The sequence below is a fragment of the Psammomys obesus genome, unplaced genomic scaffold, assembly GCF_907164565.1.
Source record: "Psammomys obesus unplaced genomic scaffold, mPsaObe1.curated_primary_1811, whole genome shotgun sequence".
In the NCBI taxonomy this organism is placed as follows: domain Eukaryota; kingdom Metazoa; phylum Chordata; class Mammalia; order Rodentia; family Muridae; genus Psammomys; species Psammomys obesus.
In genome coordinates this window covers 6,579,783-6,597,734 of record NW_026596162.1, presented here as the reverse complement: position 1 = coordinate 6,597,734, position 17,952 = coordinate 6,579,783, and the positions used below count along the sequence as shown (strand labels likewise).

At 46.8% G+C, this 17,952-nt stretch overlaps 2 protein-coding genes across 3 annotated transcripts in view; one reads left to right on the top strand and one right to left on the bottom strand.

Moving 5' to 3' along the window:
* The window catches only part of Mak (male germ cell associated kinase), a 48,028-nt gene extending 39,165 nt beyond the window's left edge, over nt 1-8,863 (top strand). The window contains exons 13-14 of the mRNA XM_055595097.1: nt 3,196-3,312; nt 7,389-8,863. Of these exons, the coding sequence (XP_055451072.1) occupies nt 3,196-3,312; nt 7,389-7,543 (272 nt within the window). The 3' untranslated portion in view covers nt 7,544-8,863. The remainder of the gene's footprint in view (nt 1-3,195; nt 3,313-7,388) is intronic.
* Nucleotides 8,864-11,771: 2,908 nt separating this feature from the next.
* Nucleotides 11,772-16,979, bottom strand: Tmem14c (transmembrane protein 14C). 2 transcript variants are annotated; one of them, XM_055595237.1, is made up of 6 exons: nt 16,874-16,979; nt 16,101-16,159; nt 15,518-15,594; nt 14,851-14,952; nt 13,091-13,178; nt 11,772-12,226 (listed from the first exon to the last, which is right to left on the bottom strand). In XM_055595237.1, exons 2-6 carry the CDS (start codon nt 16,121-16,123, stop codon nt 12,172-12,174), a joined length of 345 nt encoding a protein of 114 aa, XP_055451212.1. In that variant the 5' UTR covers nt 16,124-16,159; nt 16,874-16,979; the 3' UTR covers nt 11,772-12,171. The 2 variants fall into 2 exon arrangements, with proteins under 2 accessions (XP_055451212.1, XP_055451213.1); XM_055595238.1 differs by lacking the exon at nt 16,874-16,979 and adding an exon at nt 16,676-16,789.
* Between the last annotated feature and the right edge of the window lie 973 nt (nt 16,980-17,952).

Below are 17,952 nucleotides of genomic sequence, written 5' to 3'. Positions count from 1 at the left end.
TGTGTGTGTGTGTGTGTGTGTGTGTGTGTGTGTGTGTGTGTGTGTGTTGGGAGGTGGGGGACAGCTCTGCAATAGGTCTCACATGCTACCCATGACATCTTAGCCTTTGGGATGGCAGTCACTCATGATCTGATAAGAATATATTTTATGGATTTTGTTAAATTCAGAGGATGTTAGGTCAGACACTGGATGTGGTCCATAAATGACTTTTAAATGGACTACAAATAGACAAAGATGGCTCTGGGTTGTACTGCTCTAACTACATAATCTGGAAGTTCTAGTCAGTCATTCCCGCATGGTAGAATCCTCAACACAGATGCGTTTGGGGTTTTGAGTTTGGGGGTAACTTGACCTTACAGACTTCTTACACGTTCTTCAGACCCTTTGAGAACTCAGCCTGTCCATTTAACAAGGCTAGAATGCCAGCCCACACCTCTATAATCCATTAATTTTAGCTTAGCTATTTCAAAATACTACTCCCAGAGGCTTCGAGTCAGACAGTTGACGGGGCCGTAGCTTCGAGTGTTGTCATCTACTGTCAGCATGACAGGGACTCTGCAACAGCACGTGGAGGCATTTCTCACTGTAGAGCTCTTTCCTGATCTTGCCACTAACCATCTAACTCACTTTCCCTCTACTGTCCTCTAACACTCTCCTTGCGGTTCGCTCCCTCTCACCCGCCTTCTGTCAGAAGAAAGCATACTTAAACCGATTGAGAAACTGTCATGCACCGAAAAGTCTCCTGAGAAGCGAGAGGACCCACAAGGTACTGTCTGGCTGCTCTAAATTGGTCAGGTGCTTGGCCCCTGGCTCTCTTCTCAACCTCAACCCCAGTCCTGTCGCTAAGGCCAGGATGGGCTGCTTCCAAGTCAGGTCAGGGCTGGCAGGAGGAGCAGCTTTCCATACTGTCTGGAATGCCTTTCTCCCTCCCCTCCTTTCAAAGTGTTCTATGCCTGTCTTCCTAACCAGGCCATAAATTAGCTATGGCAACTTCTAGAAATCAATATATATATATATATATATATATATATATATATATATATATATATATATATATTCTATTGAAAGTAAAGAATAGTCTCTTGCTTTGCAATCAATATTTTTACGATTTTGAAAAAAATAGTCTGATGCTCATTTCTTACACATTCACAGTCATTGAAAAGAAAGCCATTATTAATGACTGTGGTTTATTTCCTGGGGATTGATGTTAGTGCTTTACAACCAAAGCCAGCAACCAACTTCTAGCCGAAAACTGCACAAACAAGCTCTTTAAGCCAAAACAATTTGGTTTTATTGCCAGTTCCTTTTATTCTAAGTACAGTCTTTTAGCAATAGGAAAGCATTGTTTATATAGCTGCCTAGTGAATGGCCTCTGATATCTGCCATGTTCCCATTTTGCTACTATTCTTATTTTCAGTTAGCTGTTAAAGCCAGTTTCTCCATCTATTGGACGGAAGAGATAATATTTACTTAGCTATAATTTCATAGCTATGCCTGTCAGCCAGTAGTTACTGCATTCGCCCTGGTGAAGAGAAGGTGAACACCGATACACTCTGAAGTGGCTACTGGGTGGGGTCATGGCTTTGAGCTTCTTCCCAAGACTTTTGAGGCTGGGGCCATAGCTCAGCTTATCTAGTGTACATGAAGCTCCAGGTTCAAGTCCCAGCACTGCATAAGCTCGGCGTGGTGGCACACAGCTGTAATCCCAGCACACAGGACAGTAGAAGCGGGAGGATCAGAAGTTCAAGGTCATCCTCAGCTAAATAGTTTCAGAAGTAGCAGGATGGATTAGTGACCCGTGGTGAATACTGGGGGTGAGAGGGCCAGTCAGTGAGACCGCTGTACTTGCATGAATCCATCAGGGTTATAACTTACACAGACGTAACAGTCACAGGCTTTCACATCCTCCCGGCTGTGATGAGGAAAACTGCTTGACCTTTGTTGCTCTGAGAGGAAGCATTTGTGCCCAGCTCCAAGAAAGAGGAGGCACCCGTGGAAAGTCCACTTCCCCCTCACTGTCTGCTGACTAGTCACCCATGAATAGTGAGGCTGGCTTACTGCTTGGGGTGAGCCCTTTCCCCACCTCTCTCCATCCCCCCCCCCATCCCTGTTCGCTGTGGCCTGTCACAGTCTGTCTCACATCACTGAAGCAGCTCTTGCTCTACCCTGCTGTGTCCTGCTGCTGCTCAGGCAGCCACGTCCCCAGGGCAGAGCCAAGCACGTCAGGTCTCTCTGATCCACTAACCATTCCTTTGGTGCACTTCTGTGCCCTCCTTTTTCACTATCTTCCTACTCACAGACTCTGTGCCTTCCTTTTTCAATGTTGATATTCCTTGTGGTCTGTTCCAGGGCCTATCCATGTTCCTAGGTCCTTCTGCACTGTCTCTGCAAGCCACAGCTGCAGGACCAGAAACTCTGAACATCACTCATCTCCAAGCCAACCAACTCCCTCATCCTGACCTGAGTATCTTCTGTACCTCCTTCCCCAAACCTGACTTTCTCCCATGCGGTCTAAAGCATGCCGCCCGGTCACCTAGGCTACAAACACAGAGGCTCTACCCCCTCTTCCACAAACCCATCTGTTCCCTTCTCCAGCCCTGTATGAGTGCGTGCTTCCAGCCCTAATCTCTCACTTCCAAAACAGCAGTGCCCTTATGACCGGGCTCCACCTTTAGGTTCACCCATCCACCCATCCTGTGCTGCCTTCAGACTGGTCTTTGCTAACAGTGATGATGGCGAAACTGACAATGACGAGCATCTTTTGACTGCCAGATTCTATGAAAGAGCTTCCTTACATATTCAGAGCCTAAATCCCTACGAATATGTTTGCTGATGGTAGCTAGACCAGTACAAAAAGGCACAGAGGACACACACACACACACACACGCACACACTAAGGACTGGTGTCATCAAAAATCAAAAAGACTAGTATGTTCAGGGCTCCGCTCCTGGCTCGGTTCTTTACTAACTGTGGGAACTTGGGTGAATCATTCACTGTCACAGAACCGCAGGGGTATAAAAATAGCGCTTCTGAGCGTCCAGGGGCTGAGTGAGCGTTCCTGTGAGCAGCGTAGCATCCAGCCTAGAATACAGTGGCTCGTAAAACAGCATTTCAAAGTAAGAGGGTAGCATTCAGAGTCACTGTACGGCACCTCAAAGGCCTCCTTCTGACCCAAACTCCCAATGCATCGGCAGGAAACCTTGGGAGCTACACATACGACCAGACAGGATCCATGCCTTCCTTTCTCAAGAAAGAAGTGGGATCGGCTGGCCAGAGGATCCACCTGGCACCTCTTGGTGCGGCGGCTTCAGGTAAGAACGGTCTCCCGGTACCATCTGAGATGTCTGACTTAGGGGAGGCTTCCCTTCTAGGCCCACGAGGTCTGTTTCCTTGAGGGAAGACTCTTTAGTGAGTCTCACACTACTCAGTCCCAAGTGCCCCCGCTCCCCCACACGCAATGGTTTCTGCCTGGTGCTTGGCTCCAGGACAGACCGCAAGGAACATTGAGAAAGGAAGGCACGGAGCCCAGTGAGGAGAGGTCAATGGTGAAAGTTGGGGGCACAGAAGTGCAGCAGAGGGAGCACCGCTATTGAGGCACAGAAGGCTGAGGCGCCCAGCACTGCCCTGGGGATGTGGCTTCCCAGCAGCAGCAGGACCTGGCAGGATACAGCAGCAGCCGCTTCACTGACAACATACAACACAGGCTGTGACAAAAATACACTTTGTGCATCCAAAGAGTCCAAGAACTTTCTAGGGTGAATGGTGTGGTTACCATCTGCCCCGTGCTCACACTTGCCTGTCTCCTCCTGTGGACGAGGAAACTGACACCTAGCATAGCAGTGTCACAGAACTGGTAGAGCCAGGGTAGACACACACTAGGCTGCTCCTCTGTGAGCCCACCTTACTCTACAGTGAGATGTGTGCAAATGTAGTCTTCAGAGCATGTGACTCTCCCCCCCCCCCCCCGTCCCCCCCGGTGCTCAGCCTAGAGCGAAATCGTAATAATCGAGGTTTGCTTGTGAGTTACCCTGAAGTGCTAGCTCGGTGGTTGGGATTCATGGCAGCTCTCCCACCTGGCTTTTGTTGAGAAGCAATGTAGGACGACAGGACAGTTGTTCTCCCCATCTCTGAGGTCACAGTTCACTGGGGTCAGCTTGTGCTCTAACAGCCCGAGACATGAAAACCGAGTGCAGATGCCTGCTCCTGAAATTCAAGGTGGCAAGCCAGGCATAGGGGTATTTATGGGAGGCTGAGGCAGGAGGATCTGAAGCCCTAGGCCTGCCCGGGGCTGTGTAGTAAGACAGAGAGAGACTAGATGTATTCCAAGCTTTCCAGATTTGATGATGAGCATTCTCTAAATTAAGTAATTTAAAAGAGATTTCTTTAGTTGAAGCACCTAAAACAAACAGGAAGGCAGATGATCAAAAGTTTGCTTTAGGAGTCCTTGTTATTTCTAAGTCCAAAATGCTCAACCCACTCACACACAGTCCAACCAGGATCCCACACTGAGATGCCAGGTTAGATTTGCCTGTCTTTTACAGGACAAACAACTGTGACAGCTGAAAAGGGAAAATGCAGGGGCAACAGGTCTCTTTCACCTCTTACCACAGTAGGCTGCTTGAATGGTACCTGTTTGCTCAGTCCTAAAAAAAAAAAAGATTGTTACAATGTATTTCTTCTATTTCTTCTAAAACAGCATATACCACTTGAGCAACCATATTATATACAACTGGATTTTAGGGGGCTGCAAAAGCTTTCGACCAGTCATTTATCATGACTAAGCATCCATTTTTAAATTTTTTTTAGTGATTTGTTTCTTTTTATTTTATATACATTAGTGTTCTGTCTGCTTGTATGTCTGTGTGGGGATGCCAGATCACCTGAAACTGGAGTTACTGTTAGTTGTTAGCTCCCATGTGGGTACTGGGAATTGAACCTTTAAAAGAACAGCCAGTGCTCTTAACCGCTGAGCCATCTCTCCAGCTAAACATCCATTTTTAATATAAGAAACAAAACATGATGTTTAGAAGTACTTTGCTATCTGGGTAGTCACTTTCAGAAACTGAGAGTGGGTCTTTTTATTTTTTTAAAAAATCTACTAAAGGCTTTTCTGTCTCAAATCTGTGAGATTAGCATGTATATTCCTGTTTTCACTTTTTAAGTAAATTGCTCTCATAAATCTTCATCTAGTTGTTTACTCTGCTTATCAGATTTCCCTCCGGGTAGTGATAGGAGGAGAGGCAAAAAAAAAAAAAAAAAAAAAAAAAAAAAAAAAGTAAACATTGCTTACTCTCAAGCGGTTCATGCAACCCATTAGGAAAACATTGCCTTCCATTGTCCCACAAGAAACACAACCAGGTTGCTACCATATTTAAATACTATTACAAAACAAGGAGACTATCCCCTCCTCTCTTAGGCTCCCTCTCTGCCCTAATGTCTTCACATGCTCCCATTTAACAGCTAATCCTTCCTCATCCCCTGCCTTGAAAGTAACCAGACCAGGGGTGTGGCTTATGTAAACAGCCACCCACAGAAGCCACAGGGCTTCACCTTAGATAGAGAGGGTAGCCAGTAGATCCAGGAAATGACTGCATCCAAGTTGAACTTGGTGAGTTTATTGGGGGTAACCCCATCACCTGGACTGGGCAGCATAAAGTGACCTGCCAGATCACTGACAGCATGTGCACTCCCCGCCCCCTAACCAAGGATACTCCATGGAACAGTCTGGATGCCAATCTGACCCAGGGCTTTGCCCGTATACCTGTCAGCACCTGTGGACTACAGGCCCATGTGGTTTCCTCCTTCACTCTCAACATCACAGTGAAGGCTGGGAAAGGCTGGGAAACCAGGCCAGCAAACATTGTACTGTGGAAGGTACAGAATGGCTGGGTGCCACTCAGCATTGATGCTGAGATTTCGCCAGGAGCATCAGTGCCTGTGCAGTGTGAAAAGATAGATAAAGCCCAGTGCAAAGACTGATCCCCTCCTCACATAGACTTCCTGTGAAACCTGGCCCTCAGGATGAAGTGAGGAGGACTGAAGAAGACGTTCTTGTTCCCTGGATAATGCCTTTGTCATTGAAGACCTTTAAGAAATGTCACCGTGTTCAGAATCAAATGTTTAACAGATTTTAGATCTCTCTTGAATCATAGATAATAACCCACTAACACTGGACTAGGCTGTCTCACAAATCTTTACACAAATACATGAAGAAAATAAACCTTGGGATGAGAGGTTTGGGCTCCTTTAGAAATTGCTGGTTGGAGCTGGAGAGGTGGCTCACTGGTTAATGGCACTTGTTGCCCTTGAAGATGGCCCCAGGTTCAGTCCCCATCACCCAAAGGGCTGCGCACAGCTGGGGTTCCAGGGATTCCAGCGCCCTCTTCTGAGCTCTTTGCGCATTGCACACGCATGGCACACATACATGCAGGCAAAAGCCTCATGCACATAAGACAAAAACAATCTTTTTTAACAGATTAGGGGTTGGTGTTTTCTCCAGTAAAAAGACGAAGCTTGTGACACAGGCTAAGGTCACTGATAGAGTGTTTGTCTAGGTGTCACAATACCTGGCTCCTGCTCTTGGTACTGAAAAAAGAATGGGAGGAAGGAAGGGGAAAGAAAAAAGAAGAGAAATGAAAAGAGGAAAACAAAGGGGTAGAACAGGACATCTTTAACCTCAGGATTTAGGAGGCAAATCTCTGGGAGTTCCAGGCCAGCCTGAGCTGTATAGTGGTATCTAAAAATACAAGTTTTTAAAGAAAAATAGAAGTTCTAGAAAGCATGTCTTCACTTGTAAAAGGGAGCTACAGAACTTCCTCTGTACAGCTCCGTGAAGCCAGAGTTCCACACAGTTCCAAGTATGTCTTTAGTACTCTGGTACTCATGCCATGTTTGAACATTATTCAGGATGTAACCAAGCTGTGAGATTAGTCACCACACAGCGCTGCTCAGCGACGAAGCGGACCACAAAACGCCTCCTGGCCATTTTACTCCCAGTTAGCTATCTAACTAAGAGCCACTGATTTGTCATCCGACAAGTCAGAAATGCTGGGTTTTGTGCTATGGAAAATTCTAGCAACTTCCCACATAACATTCCACTGGAGGTTCTGCTTCAGCCCCCACGATGGTGAACACCTGTAATCAGCCTGGGATGAGTAAAGACGAACTGACTCTGACTGAGGCCAGTCTGGGCTACATAGCCAAGGGCTTGGCGAACTTGCCTCAAAAAAAAAAAAAAGAAAAGACGCCATATCTGAACTAAGTATAATACACCTTCACATTTGCTCCACAGCTTTTAAAGATAAATCCAAACTTCCCTACAAAATGAAGATGAATTGCTTTATTTCAAATTTGATAACCAAATAAATGAAATTCTGGTGTCTTTCAGAATATACCTGGAACACAAAATCTGGCCGAGGCCAGTTTTCAGGACGAACTTACAATCCCACAGCAAAAAATCTCAATATTGTGAACCGCACACAGCCGGTCCCCTCTGTGCACGGGAGGACAGACTGGGTGGCTAAGTACGGAGGTCACCGGTAGGAAGCCCTGAAGCGTGGCTCCAAAGAGGACGGTCACGCCTGGGAGATGTCTACAGCGTCTTTTTCTACCGAATTGCACAAGAAACACCCAACCGTGGGTACCTCAAAGAGCAGACGTCAGCTCCCATTCCCTTTCTTTCCTGGAAACGCGATGCGACATTTCCAGGAAGCAGCGCGGATGCACCACCATGCTGAGACTTTTGAGTGGGACTTTACAGAGTATTGAATAAAGTATTTGCCAAAGTATGAAGTATTTGATCTACAAATTACTGCATAAGTACGTAGGCTTTTAGAGAGTGACTCCGGAGAGTGAGTGCACGGGGCCACACTCTCGCCTGTCTAAGCCACTGAGGTTCTGGTCCCTGCAGGGACCCACTGGCCCTAGCACTTTGCCTCCACCTCTCTTTTCCTGATGGTGAGGTAGGCCCCTGGGGCCGAGTTACGGGGCTGGCTTGATGCTCTCCCACCTCGGCAATGCTAACTACCTTCCAGTTTTCTCCATTTGAAACTATGAGATGAGTGACCCGGCACATCAGAGCGGGATTTTTCTTAGAGAGAAACTTTCCTCCAGCCCCTGGGAAGGTGTACACCAGTCCGCCTTCAGCACTGTTGCTGGATCTTGACCAAACTGCGAACTCACCATGACCGTCAGACCCTGTAGCCTGGTGAGTCCCGCACCAATCACACCCTCTCATCCTTAAGAATGTTCTTGAAAACCGTACTGGATGCTTGTTCATCTGACTCTCCCAACTCCTGTTTCTGTGTGTTTCTCCCAGAGACAGAGGTGAAGCGTGCCAGCTGGTCCCCAGGCAAACTCTTGCTGCTGCAGGTCACTGACAAGGCTCTGACCGTCATGTGACCTTCAGTCACAGGGTAAACGCACTCAGTTGCCATGGCAGAGTTCCGTGCAGTTCTTCTTAGTTTTGTTACTAAGTTGTTTTTGTTTTGTTTTGTTTTTAAAATAGATATTTTGAAGTTAGGACTACTTTAAACCTGCCATATGCTGGGCTGGGCATTAGTACTGTTTATTCTTTTGAAAGAATAATGTTATTGCCTACTGATATTTTTATGTCTTTATTTTGTAATAGATGCTGATATAACTGGCATCACTTTGTGGGCACTTCCCAGAGGCACATTATCAAATCATATATTTTTGTATAGAAGATACAGTTGTTCATATTTTACATGTTTAAAATGTTATACTTGAAATAGTAATTTATCCTAGTCCTGATGGTTATATGTATTTGTACAATTTTGTTGTCTCAAAGCTAATAAAAATGACTTGGTGTTTCTAAGAAACATGGCCTCTTGAATAGATTATATGGTTTAACTAGTGTGTTTTTCTCCATTATTAAACTTTATACTCTGTGGCCCATTTTGTTGCGGTTATTTTTCTTTCTTTCTTTTTTTTTTTTTTTTTTTACCCAGCATTCAATTTTTTTAATTTTATTACAACTTTTTTTTTTACAGTGTGTTTTTGTGGCTTTCCCTTTTCCCATCTCCTCTGCCCTTTGGCTGCTCTTCCCACCTCTTTCCCTGCCGTGTCCCATCGTCCTTCTGCCCACTGCCATCCTTCCTCATCAACTAACCCTCTCTTGGTCTCCTGTCTAGATCTGTAAACTTCAACAATCCCTATGCTTTTTTGCATGCACACACGTACAGGTCACAGGCTAGGAGCCACACTGGAGGAAGAGCATGCAGTTTACCCTGTGTTGGGCCACCTTGCTGGATACTATACTTTCTGGATCCATCCATTTTCCTGCAATTTTCATTGTTTTTTATAGCTGGATACTTTTCCATTTCATGTATGCAGCATATTCCCATTATCTTCTCATCTCCTGATGGATATCTAGGCTGGTTTCGTTTCTTTGCTGCCCTAAATATGACAGCAGTAAATGTGCGTGCACGTGTCTCTGGCAGCGGGAAGGTCCTTTGCAGAGGATGCTGTTTACTTTTTTTTTTTTTATGGCAGTTTCAGGTTCACAGAGAGCATAAATTCCCATAGCCCTTCATCCTCCAACTTTCTCTATTACCAGCATCTTGCAGTGCTGTAGTATCTCTCTCTTCCTCCCTCTTCTTCTTTCTCCTCCCCTGCTGGGGACGGAACCCAGGGCTTTACACATGCTAAGCAAGTGCTCCACCACTAAGCCACACTCCCAGCCCCCAGGAGCTATATTTAATGTCTAACTGTTCTATTTCTGGAATAACCCATAGCTGGAATCACAGAATGTTACTTTTTCAGACTGGCTACTTTTTTTTTTTATTTTATTTATTATTTATATAGTATTCTGCCTGCATTTGTGCCTGCAGACAAGGGGCACCAGATCTCATTATAGATGGTTATAAGTCACCATGTGGGTGCTGGGAAATGAACCCAGGTCCTTTGGAAGAACAGCCAGTGCTCTTAACCTCTGAGTCATCTCTCCAGCCCAGACCGGCTACTTAGACTCAGCACTGTGCATTTAAAGTCCCTACATGTGTTTCAGCTCCATCCCTTTTTTGTATTTATCTCTGAATCATATTCTGTTGTCACATACTAAAGGAAATCTTCATTAATTCCCTATTTGAGCAGGGAAATTGCAACCTCAAGTCCTGTCTGAGACATGAAACAAATTCAAAGCCAGCCTGGGCACTTAGCAAGACCCTACCTCAGAATCAGCAAAAGCGGGGGAGGGGACAGCTCAGTGATCAGGCACAGGCACAAAACTCTGGGCCCAACACCAGTGCCACAAAATGATAAAAAACAAAACAAACAACAAAAAAAAACCCAGTATCTTCTCTACCTTGTTTCTTTTCCTTTGCAAGACCAACATGGTCAGGGTGAATTTTGGCCCGTTCTGGAGGTACTGACCCACTGCTTTGCAACTCTGGGTTGGGGGGGTGAAGAGGGTACAATGGTAGAACATTTGCCTAACATGTGAGGCTGTGGGTTTGATGCTCAGCGCTGCTGAACAAAAGCAAACACACATGTGTAGCTAAGGTTTGTCTAGCATATGCAAGGTCGTACCTTTGATTCTCAGCATCTCAAATGACATTCAAGCTGGGAATGGTGGCACACACCTGTACTCCCAGGTACCTGGGAGGTTGAGGCAGGAGGATTGTACATGACCAGCCTGGGCAACATGGCCTAACCACAACTCAAAATCACTTAAATCTCATTCTCCAAAGAATGGACCCATGCCGCATACCACTCAACTGTAAATGAGTTTTTTTCTTTCTTTTTTTTTTTTTTTTTTTTTTTTTTTTTTTTTCCATAGATCTGGTATATCTACATGTGGGAAACAATCATTATGACACGGAGCTATTGGATCTTTTCAGATCTAATTAAATATGCACAACGGCACAGTAAAAACCTGTCCTTTCACTACAGCAGTCACTCTACAGCTGGATATGAAAAAAAGACCTGGTGTCTCGGATGAGAATATGAGTCAGTGCTCCATTACAGAGACATGCAGCCCAGAATACAGTGCTCTGAGCAGCTACATGGAATTCTGGGTACTATAAGTCTTTTGGACAATTATGTACACCTTGTAGTGCCAGCATTCAAGAAAATGAAGAATTGAGTTCAAGGCCACCCTGGGGTACAAAGCAAGATCCTGCCTTAAAAAAAAAAAAAAAAAGCCATCCATGTCAAGATATATCCTATGAACATGATGCATGTATTCAAAACTTGTATTTAAAGATGAACTAGATGGGAGGCGCATTTTTAATCCTAGCACTGGGAAGGTAGAGGCAAGGTAGTGAGCAGAGGTAGACAGCTCAGGCTACAAAGGGAAATTGTATTTGAAGACACAAGCACGAACGGGACAGTAAGTCCCTGTTTTCACTACACAGTGTTATTTTAGAAATTCTCAAAGGGTTTTGTGCACATGTTTTAACTGTTGTTGGGTTTTTTGTTGTTTTTGCTTTGTTTTGTGTTTTTTTAAGCAGAGTTTCACATAGCACAGGTTAGCTTCAAACTTACAAAGCTGATTATGACCATGACTCCTGATCCTCCTGCTTCTGCATCCAAGGTGCTAGCGTTACAACCATGCCCTACTACATCCAGGTAGTTCACAAATCATTTTTAAAACAAAGCTTCCAGATAACATAGAAGGAGGAAATAACCTTTAGTCATTTCAAATGGGAAGTACGACATTCACAGAATCCCCTCACTGCTCTGCACTGTCCTGACAGCCACGTCTCAGGCTCCACCCCAGATACCGCTGACAAAGACAACATCAGAGCAATGTTCTTAATAGCAAACTTTATTTTCACTGTGATATAATTTCATAGCAGACCGATGCAAACGACCCCACATGACAAATGTCAGCAAGAGATTTCACACACTTCAGGGCAGGACGTGTAGCTCTGGGGGATCCTGTTGACACCCAACATTTCACCCCTTATCTGCTAGTACAGACAGAGCCATCATAACACAGGGCTGATGTCAGCTGCTGGCGCTCAGGTTAGACAGTTGCCGCCTCTCAACAGTTAGCATGGTAACAGCTCCTCTTCACCTGGGCGTGCTCAGTGTCCGTTTCTGTAACGTGTCAGAATATGTACATATTGTGCGCTTATCTCTTCATACACTGTAATGTGGGAGTTTGGAGACCTTCAAACTTCAAGGCCCACGCAGGGACATGGCCGCTACGAATTCGGTGAGCTAAGCATGTTAATCCCAAGTTTGGCAACCATCAGCAAACTGTGCAAAGAAAAAACAAGTCATCAGGAAAAGGACACAACAGGGGATTTTTTTTTTCCCCCCAAGGAACAAAGCCTGCAGGTCCCTCACAACTGTGTGTGAGAAGTACTACAGCAGCACAGTCAGGAAGAAAACATCTTCCCCTGGCACAGGAAAATCATGCCAGTATTGTGGCACATGGAAACTCTAGCCCAATGCCAGTAGCTTAGAAGGGCTGAGGAAAGGAGGGTAAGATAGATGAACACCTCAGAGGCCACAGGGCCAGTTAATGGCAGGTCCCCTGCCTCCCGGTTTAGTGGTTGTGACTACAGTCTATTACAACTGTTTGTTTCCACTGTAAAAGACTTTAATCAAGAGCATAACCACAGCCAAAGACAAGTGGGCCTCTATCTCTCTGAGACAGATTTTTTTGTTTTTAATTCTCCTTCCTCTAGAATGTGTTTATTATACTTAAGAACTTGTCAATTTAAGACAGTTTGGTTTAGGTTTTTGCAATTAAATTTAGAAAATGGGATTCAGTTAAAAATTCCCTTTTAGCAAAATTTTCAATGAAGGACACTTGAGGAACTAACAGGAAACCCACGTGAACAGTCTCACGCAGCCACATCCACAAACTTGTGATGATGTAATGTAGGGGACTCTAGGAAAGTCCACAGAGAAAATTCAAGATCATACCTACAATGAATGAATACATGACTTAAGGACTGACTCAACTACAAAGGCTTTAGTAGCCTTTCCTACTTGTGAGAAACCTAAAAATGGAAGTTGAAGTCGAGGATCAGAGACTGAATCAAGCACATTTCTAACGCAGGCAATGTCTTGAGAAAACAACTCAACTGTCCACATAAAGAGAATTGCAAGTACCTGGCACCTGCGATTAAACCTGCAGGCATAAATTTCCCAGAGTTGTAGAATCTCATCCCCATAATGCCCGCCAACGTCCCAGATGTGGCTGAGGAAGAAAAATCAGTCATTACATCGACATGCAAGGGAGACAGAAGTGAAGTCCCACCCACCTTTCGAGACCCCCGTCCAAGAATGCGGGTGGAGGGGTCCTAGGCTAAGCTTCATTGCTGCCCATAATATTCAGGTCTAAGGACAAATACGGGCCAAGGAAGGGCCTTCACATTCTGCTATGGTTGACTCTCGATCGCCCCAGGGGCTGATGTTTCGGGTGCTTGGTTCTCATCTTTGGGGAACACTTTGGAGTCTCTGGAGTGGCCAGAAGCAGATCACTAAGACGGGGCTCTGAAGGCTATGTCCATCTGAGGTTTCTCATCTGTTTCTCGGCCCCCCCCTACTGTGAACAAACCCTCCCACGAAGGCCAGGACCACTACCACCAACATGCCTTCTACCATGATAGCTCTCTGAAACCAGGAGTGACTGCTCTGTTGGGTGTTTTGTCACAGTGATGAAAAAATGACGAGTTTTATATAGATACAGGACCTTGGGAGACTGAAGAGAAGCATTCCATGGGCAAGGGGACAAAAATGGAGACTGAAGTGACTCTATGGTGTGAGAGAGGAAGAAATGAGGGAAAGTTTAAGTGGGTATATAGAGAAGCTCCTGAAAGGGAAGGAAAAAGCCAACAACTGAAGAGGAAGAGGGCTCAGAGGTCCTTCCTCTTCTAAACGGGTCAAAGTTGACCACACGTGAACTTTACATGGAGGGATCCTACATGGGGATGCAAATACATGACAAACAGTTCAGAGTTCAGGAGCTGCCTCAGAAGAGGAGGGACATGGAAGGAGGGATGGCCTGGGAGCTGAAGGCTGGAAGGGAGACACTGATTAGTGGTGGCTCTTTTGTTGTTTTCCTCAACCAAGTACTCACGGGATCACCTGAGGAGCGCATGCTGGGATCAGAGAGACTGAAGGGGCCTGTGAGCCATTCCAAAGCAGAATGCTCAGAAGAACCGACAGCCCACTGCATTCTCGTTCCTCGGATTTCCCACAGCTGGCCTCCCTGCCTCCCTCCCCCACAGCTGGTGTGCAGAGGCCGCTCTGCGACGCTCTCTGTGACACCTTTGGGGCAGTTGGGGATGCATGTGTTCTTATACTATGGATGTCACAGCCCTGACAATAGCCAGCACAGGGGTGGAGGTGATAAGAAGCCATCTTCTCTTTCCCATTCCCGCCCGGGCTACACCCATGACACTTATCTACAGTTCCGGAGTCACACTGCCTGACGGGCCAGTGAGCCTGAATGCTCCCCAAAGGCAAGGTCTGTCTGTCTGTGTCTTACACAATTAACGGACTATGAAAGAAGAAGAGAAATGTCCAAATGGGAGAAAGGTTATATGGACTCAGGCCTCACGGGATGTGTGAGATTTCTCTATGTCTCAAAGTTTCAAGCAGGCTATCTTTAATATGAAACTTCAATAGTTAACACACACTGTCTTGTCCATTTTAAACCAAATATCACAGAAGGGACAAATCTGCGCTGTATGATAGCTTTCTGTATTCCGTATATAAAAGGGAAACAACCCAGGGTTCCCCACGATGAAACCCACCTATACCTTGGCAGAAGCAGGTGACTTGGTAATGAAAAGAACCTGCCACAGCCACCCATTGGGGTCTCAAAGCCAAGCACGACACAGTGGCAGAACCTGACGCAAACCTACCTAGGAAAACCCACACATTCCTGGGATCCTGAGACAGCTGATAAGCACCCAGGCCTGCCAGGCCCCCGAAGAAGAGTCCGGCAGCCAGAGATGGCACACTACCTGGGGAGAAGCAGACAGGCATGCACCTGTGTTGTAAACCGTCAGGCATCACACAGAGCTTCCACGAGGCTCCCCTCCCCCCGCACAGGAAAGCTGCAAAAGAGAGGCTGTCTCATGAGGCTTACAGCCACAGTGGTCCCAGCATGGGGGTGTCTGAGGAGACTACCAGAGAGGTTGGGGTCTTACCACACAGCCCACTCTCCTTTAAGAGGTGTCTGATTCTGTACAGTGCTTGTTTGGCCCACACAAGGCTCTGGTGTGGGCAACAGAATGAGCAGGAACAAGGTTTCCTACTTGAGGAGCTGACAGATGGCACATCGGGGTCTGGTGTATGGCAATGCATGATAACAACCTCCCACTACCACCTCGGCCTATCTGTATGTAAAGGGGGATGGGAGGGGGAGACTGCCTGGCTTAGCTCAGCCAGATAACCAGAGGCCAGTGCCGGAAGAGCCTGACTATTCGGCAAGCTTGAGCCAAACAAGCTTAGGCTTCAAGGACCCTGGGGACTCACATTTCACTACACGGAAGTGACAATTTCTATAAAGTAACAGGAAGGGCTTACCTGCTTTTGCATAGCCAATAATCCCGCCGGTAGCAACCAGGGCTGCATAGCCAAAACCAAAATAATGTAAAGGCACCCTGAAACGACAAAGGGGAGAAGCAGCTGGTACCAATCAGATTTAAAACACAGATCACAAAATCTCTGAATGGGGCCGGTGTGGTGCTCAGGATTGGTAAGTGTGCCCCCACAGCTGGCAACCTGAGTCTGATTACATTACAGGGAATCTACACAGCTGAAGGAGAAAACCAACACCCACAAACTCCTCTGACCCTTACACACGCAGCATGGCCCAAGCGCATCCACATTAAGTAAATAAACAAATAAATGCAATTTTTAAAATCGTTGGCTGGGACCAAAAGGTTGTCATTTCCAGCAAATCCTGTCACTGTACAGACAGAGGAGGGGGGACAGGCCTAGTCACAGAACTGGCCCTTGGCAGAACTGGATTCAAATCCACCAGCCAAGTCCAGGGATCATGCCACAACCCAGGCTGCCCCTTGGCAGTGCCAGGCTGAAGGCTCTTGTCATGTGCTCTGGTTCTAAAAGCTCCAGGTTATTCTATCCCTATGCATTGGGCACTTACAGTGGGCCACTGTCCTTCTGCATTGTTCAGTCACGTGGGAGACCACACCGGGCCTGCACCTGTGGAGGAGGGGTCAGGGCAGTTAAAACTTGAAGGCCTCTAGCAGTCAGAAAGAAGTGAGTTCAAGGTACAGCTCTGGGTGTGGACACAACAGTCCCTTGGGTACACAGCTTCTGGTGGCCCAAGCTCTGTGATCCGGTGAAGGTACCTGGGTAACAAGTAAAGCCCTTCCGTGCATACCAAGTGCTGGAGAGGCACCAAGCATTTTTACCTCAACCCCCGCTGTAGCACAGACCCACATAAGTGAGCAGGAGTCACTGACCAGCTCTGGACAAGTTCCAAGCTGTCTCACCAGTTAGCTGATTGCTAAATCAGAAACCAAATGGCCTACGCCTCTTAGGGTCTCCAAGGGTCAGGATGACCGCTGCTTTCTCTTAAATGTCCTCAATATTTGCATACTTTTAGAAATCCTTGTATCCGACCCTCAGCTCCTGTTAGGTTGGAGACAGCGGGAAACCCGAGTCACAACTGCACTGGACTCTACCCGCCCTACAAAGTAACTCCTGCTCTCTTACAGAAAAGCGCTCCAAAGCGAAGAAGCAGCGCACGCGCGTTTAGGTTTCCACTCCGGAACACAGGGTTAACAGAACGCTTTAGAGAGGCCGGAAGCGAGCTCAGCAGAGAGTGCACGGGAGAGGCCCGCTCGCCTGCGGACCAGGCAGTCGCGTGCCGAACAATTCCCGAGTGGTAAAATCGGCAAAGTAAGAACACACCCAACACCGGAGCCCGAGCCCGGAGGTCTGCGCTGGAGGACGAGGAACGGAGGTCAGTAGCCGGGTCTGCAGACGTCACGGCGCTCGCTGCGTCCTAGCAGGAAGGGCGGGGCTTGAAGGACGAACGGGGCCTAAGGGCAGAGGTTGGGCTGACCTAGGGTGGGGCTTTAGGCGAGAGGGGCGGGGTTTGTAGTCACGCAGGGAAAGGGTTTTGCGTTCCCCGTAGCGGTGGTGCGGGTTCGGCTGCGGGGTCTGTAGCCCTCCCCCCGCCCCCGCCCCCACACTCTTTGGTGAGCCCGGAGGCCTGAGGACACCCCGAGGCGGTTAGAGGAAGGCGCAGTACCTGGCCCATAAACTACCGTTGGGTGGATGAGATGGAGGGGTAGTTAGCAAGGAGTAATGTCGATACAACACGAAAAATCAGACCAGATGGACCTGACCAGTGTTCAATCAAACGTTTACATCTAATGTTTTTATCTGCATAAATGCCACAGGATGGAAGCCCTTGGGATGCATTCCTTGAGTTAACAGTAACATAGATAGCAGCTGGAAAGTGCCCAGGATACCAAAGAAGGAAGAAAATCCTTCACATATCCCCACAGTGGCTGTAGATATTACGGGAGGGAAGAGGAAGAGCAAAAGGCAAAGTCCTAGGCTTGAGCATCATCAGCAACAACTGTATTCCTTGGCTGGATGCTTCCAAAAACAGGGCAGGGTATGTTCTCTGCAGGCCCCTTCAGCCCTCGGGAATGTGGAGTTTGAGAGGAGGGTTGTTTTGTTTTCTTTCCTTTATTGATGTAGCTTGGAGTTGTGGGTTACTGTAGCTTGCCTTATCTTTAACCTTCCACCACTCTCCAAATTCTCTTCTGGGTAGCATTGACCTTAAGTCAAACAAACCTGGAGTTCGAGGCTAGACCTTACTCCTCCTAGCTAAGGGTCTTTCATCACTGCTCTCTCTGATGGAAATACTCTTCTTATAATCTGAAACTCAACCTCATCTCTTGGGTTGATGGACAGCCAGCTTCTCCCCAACCCTTACCCCCACCAGATCATTGCATTGAAAACATCCATTTATCTCA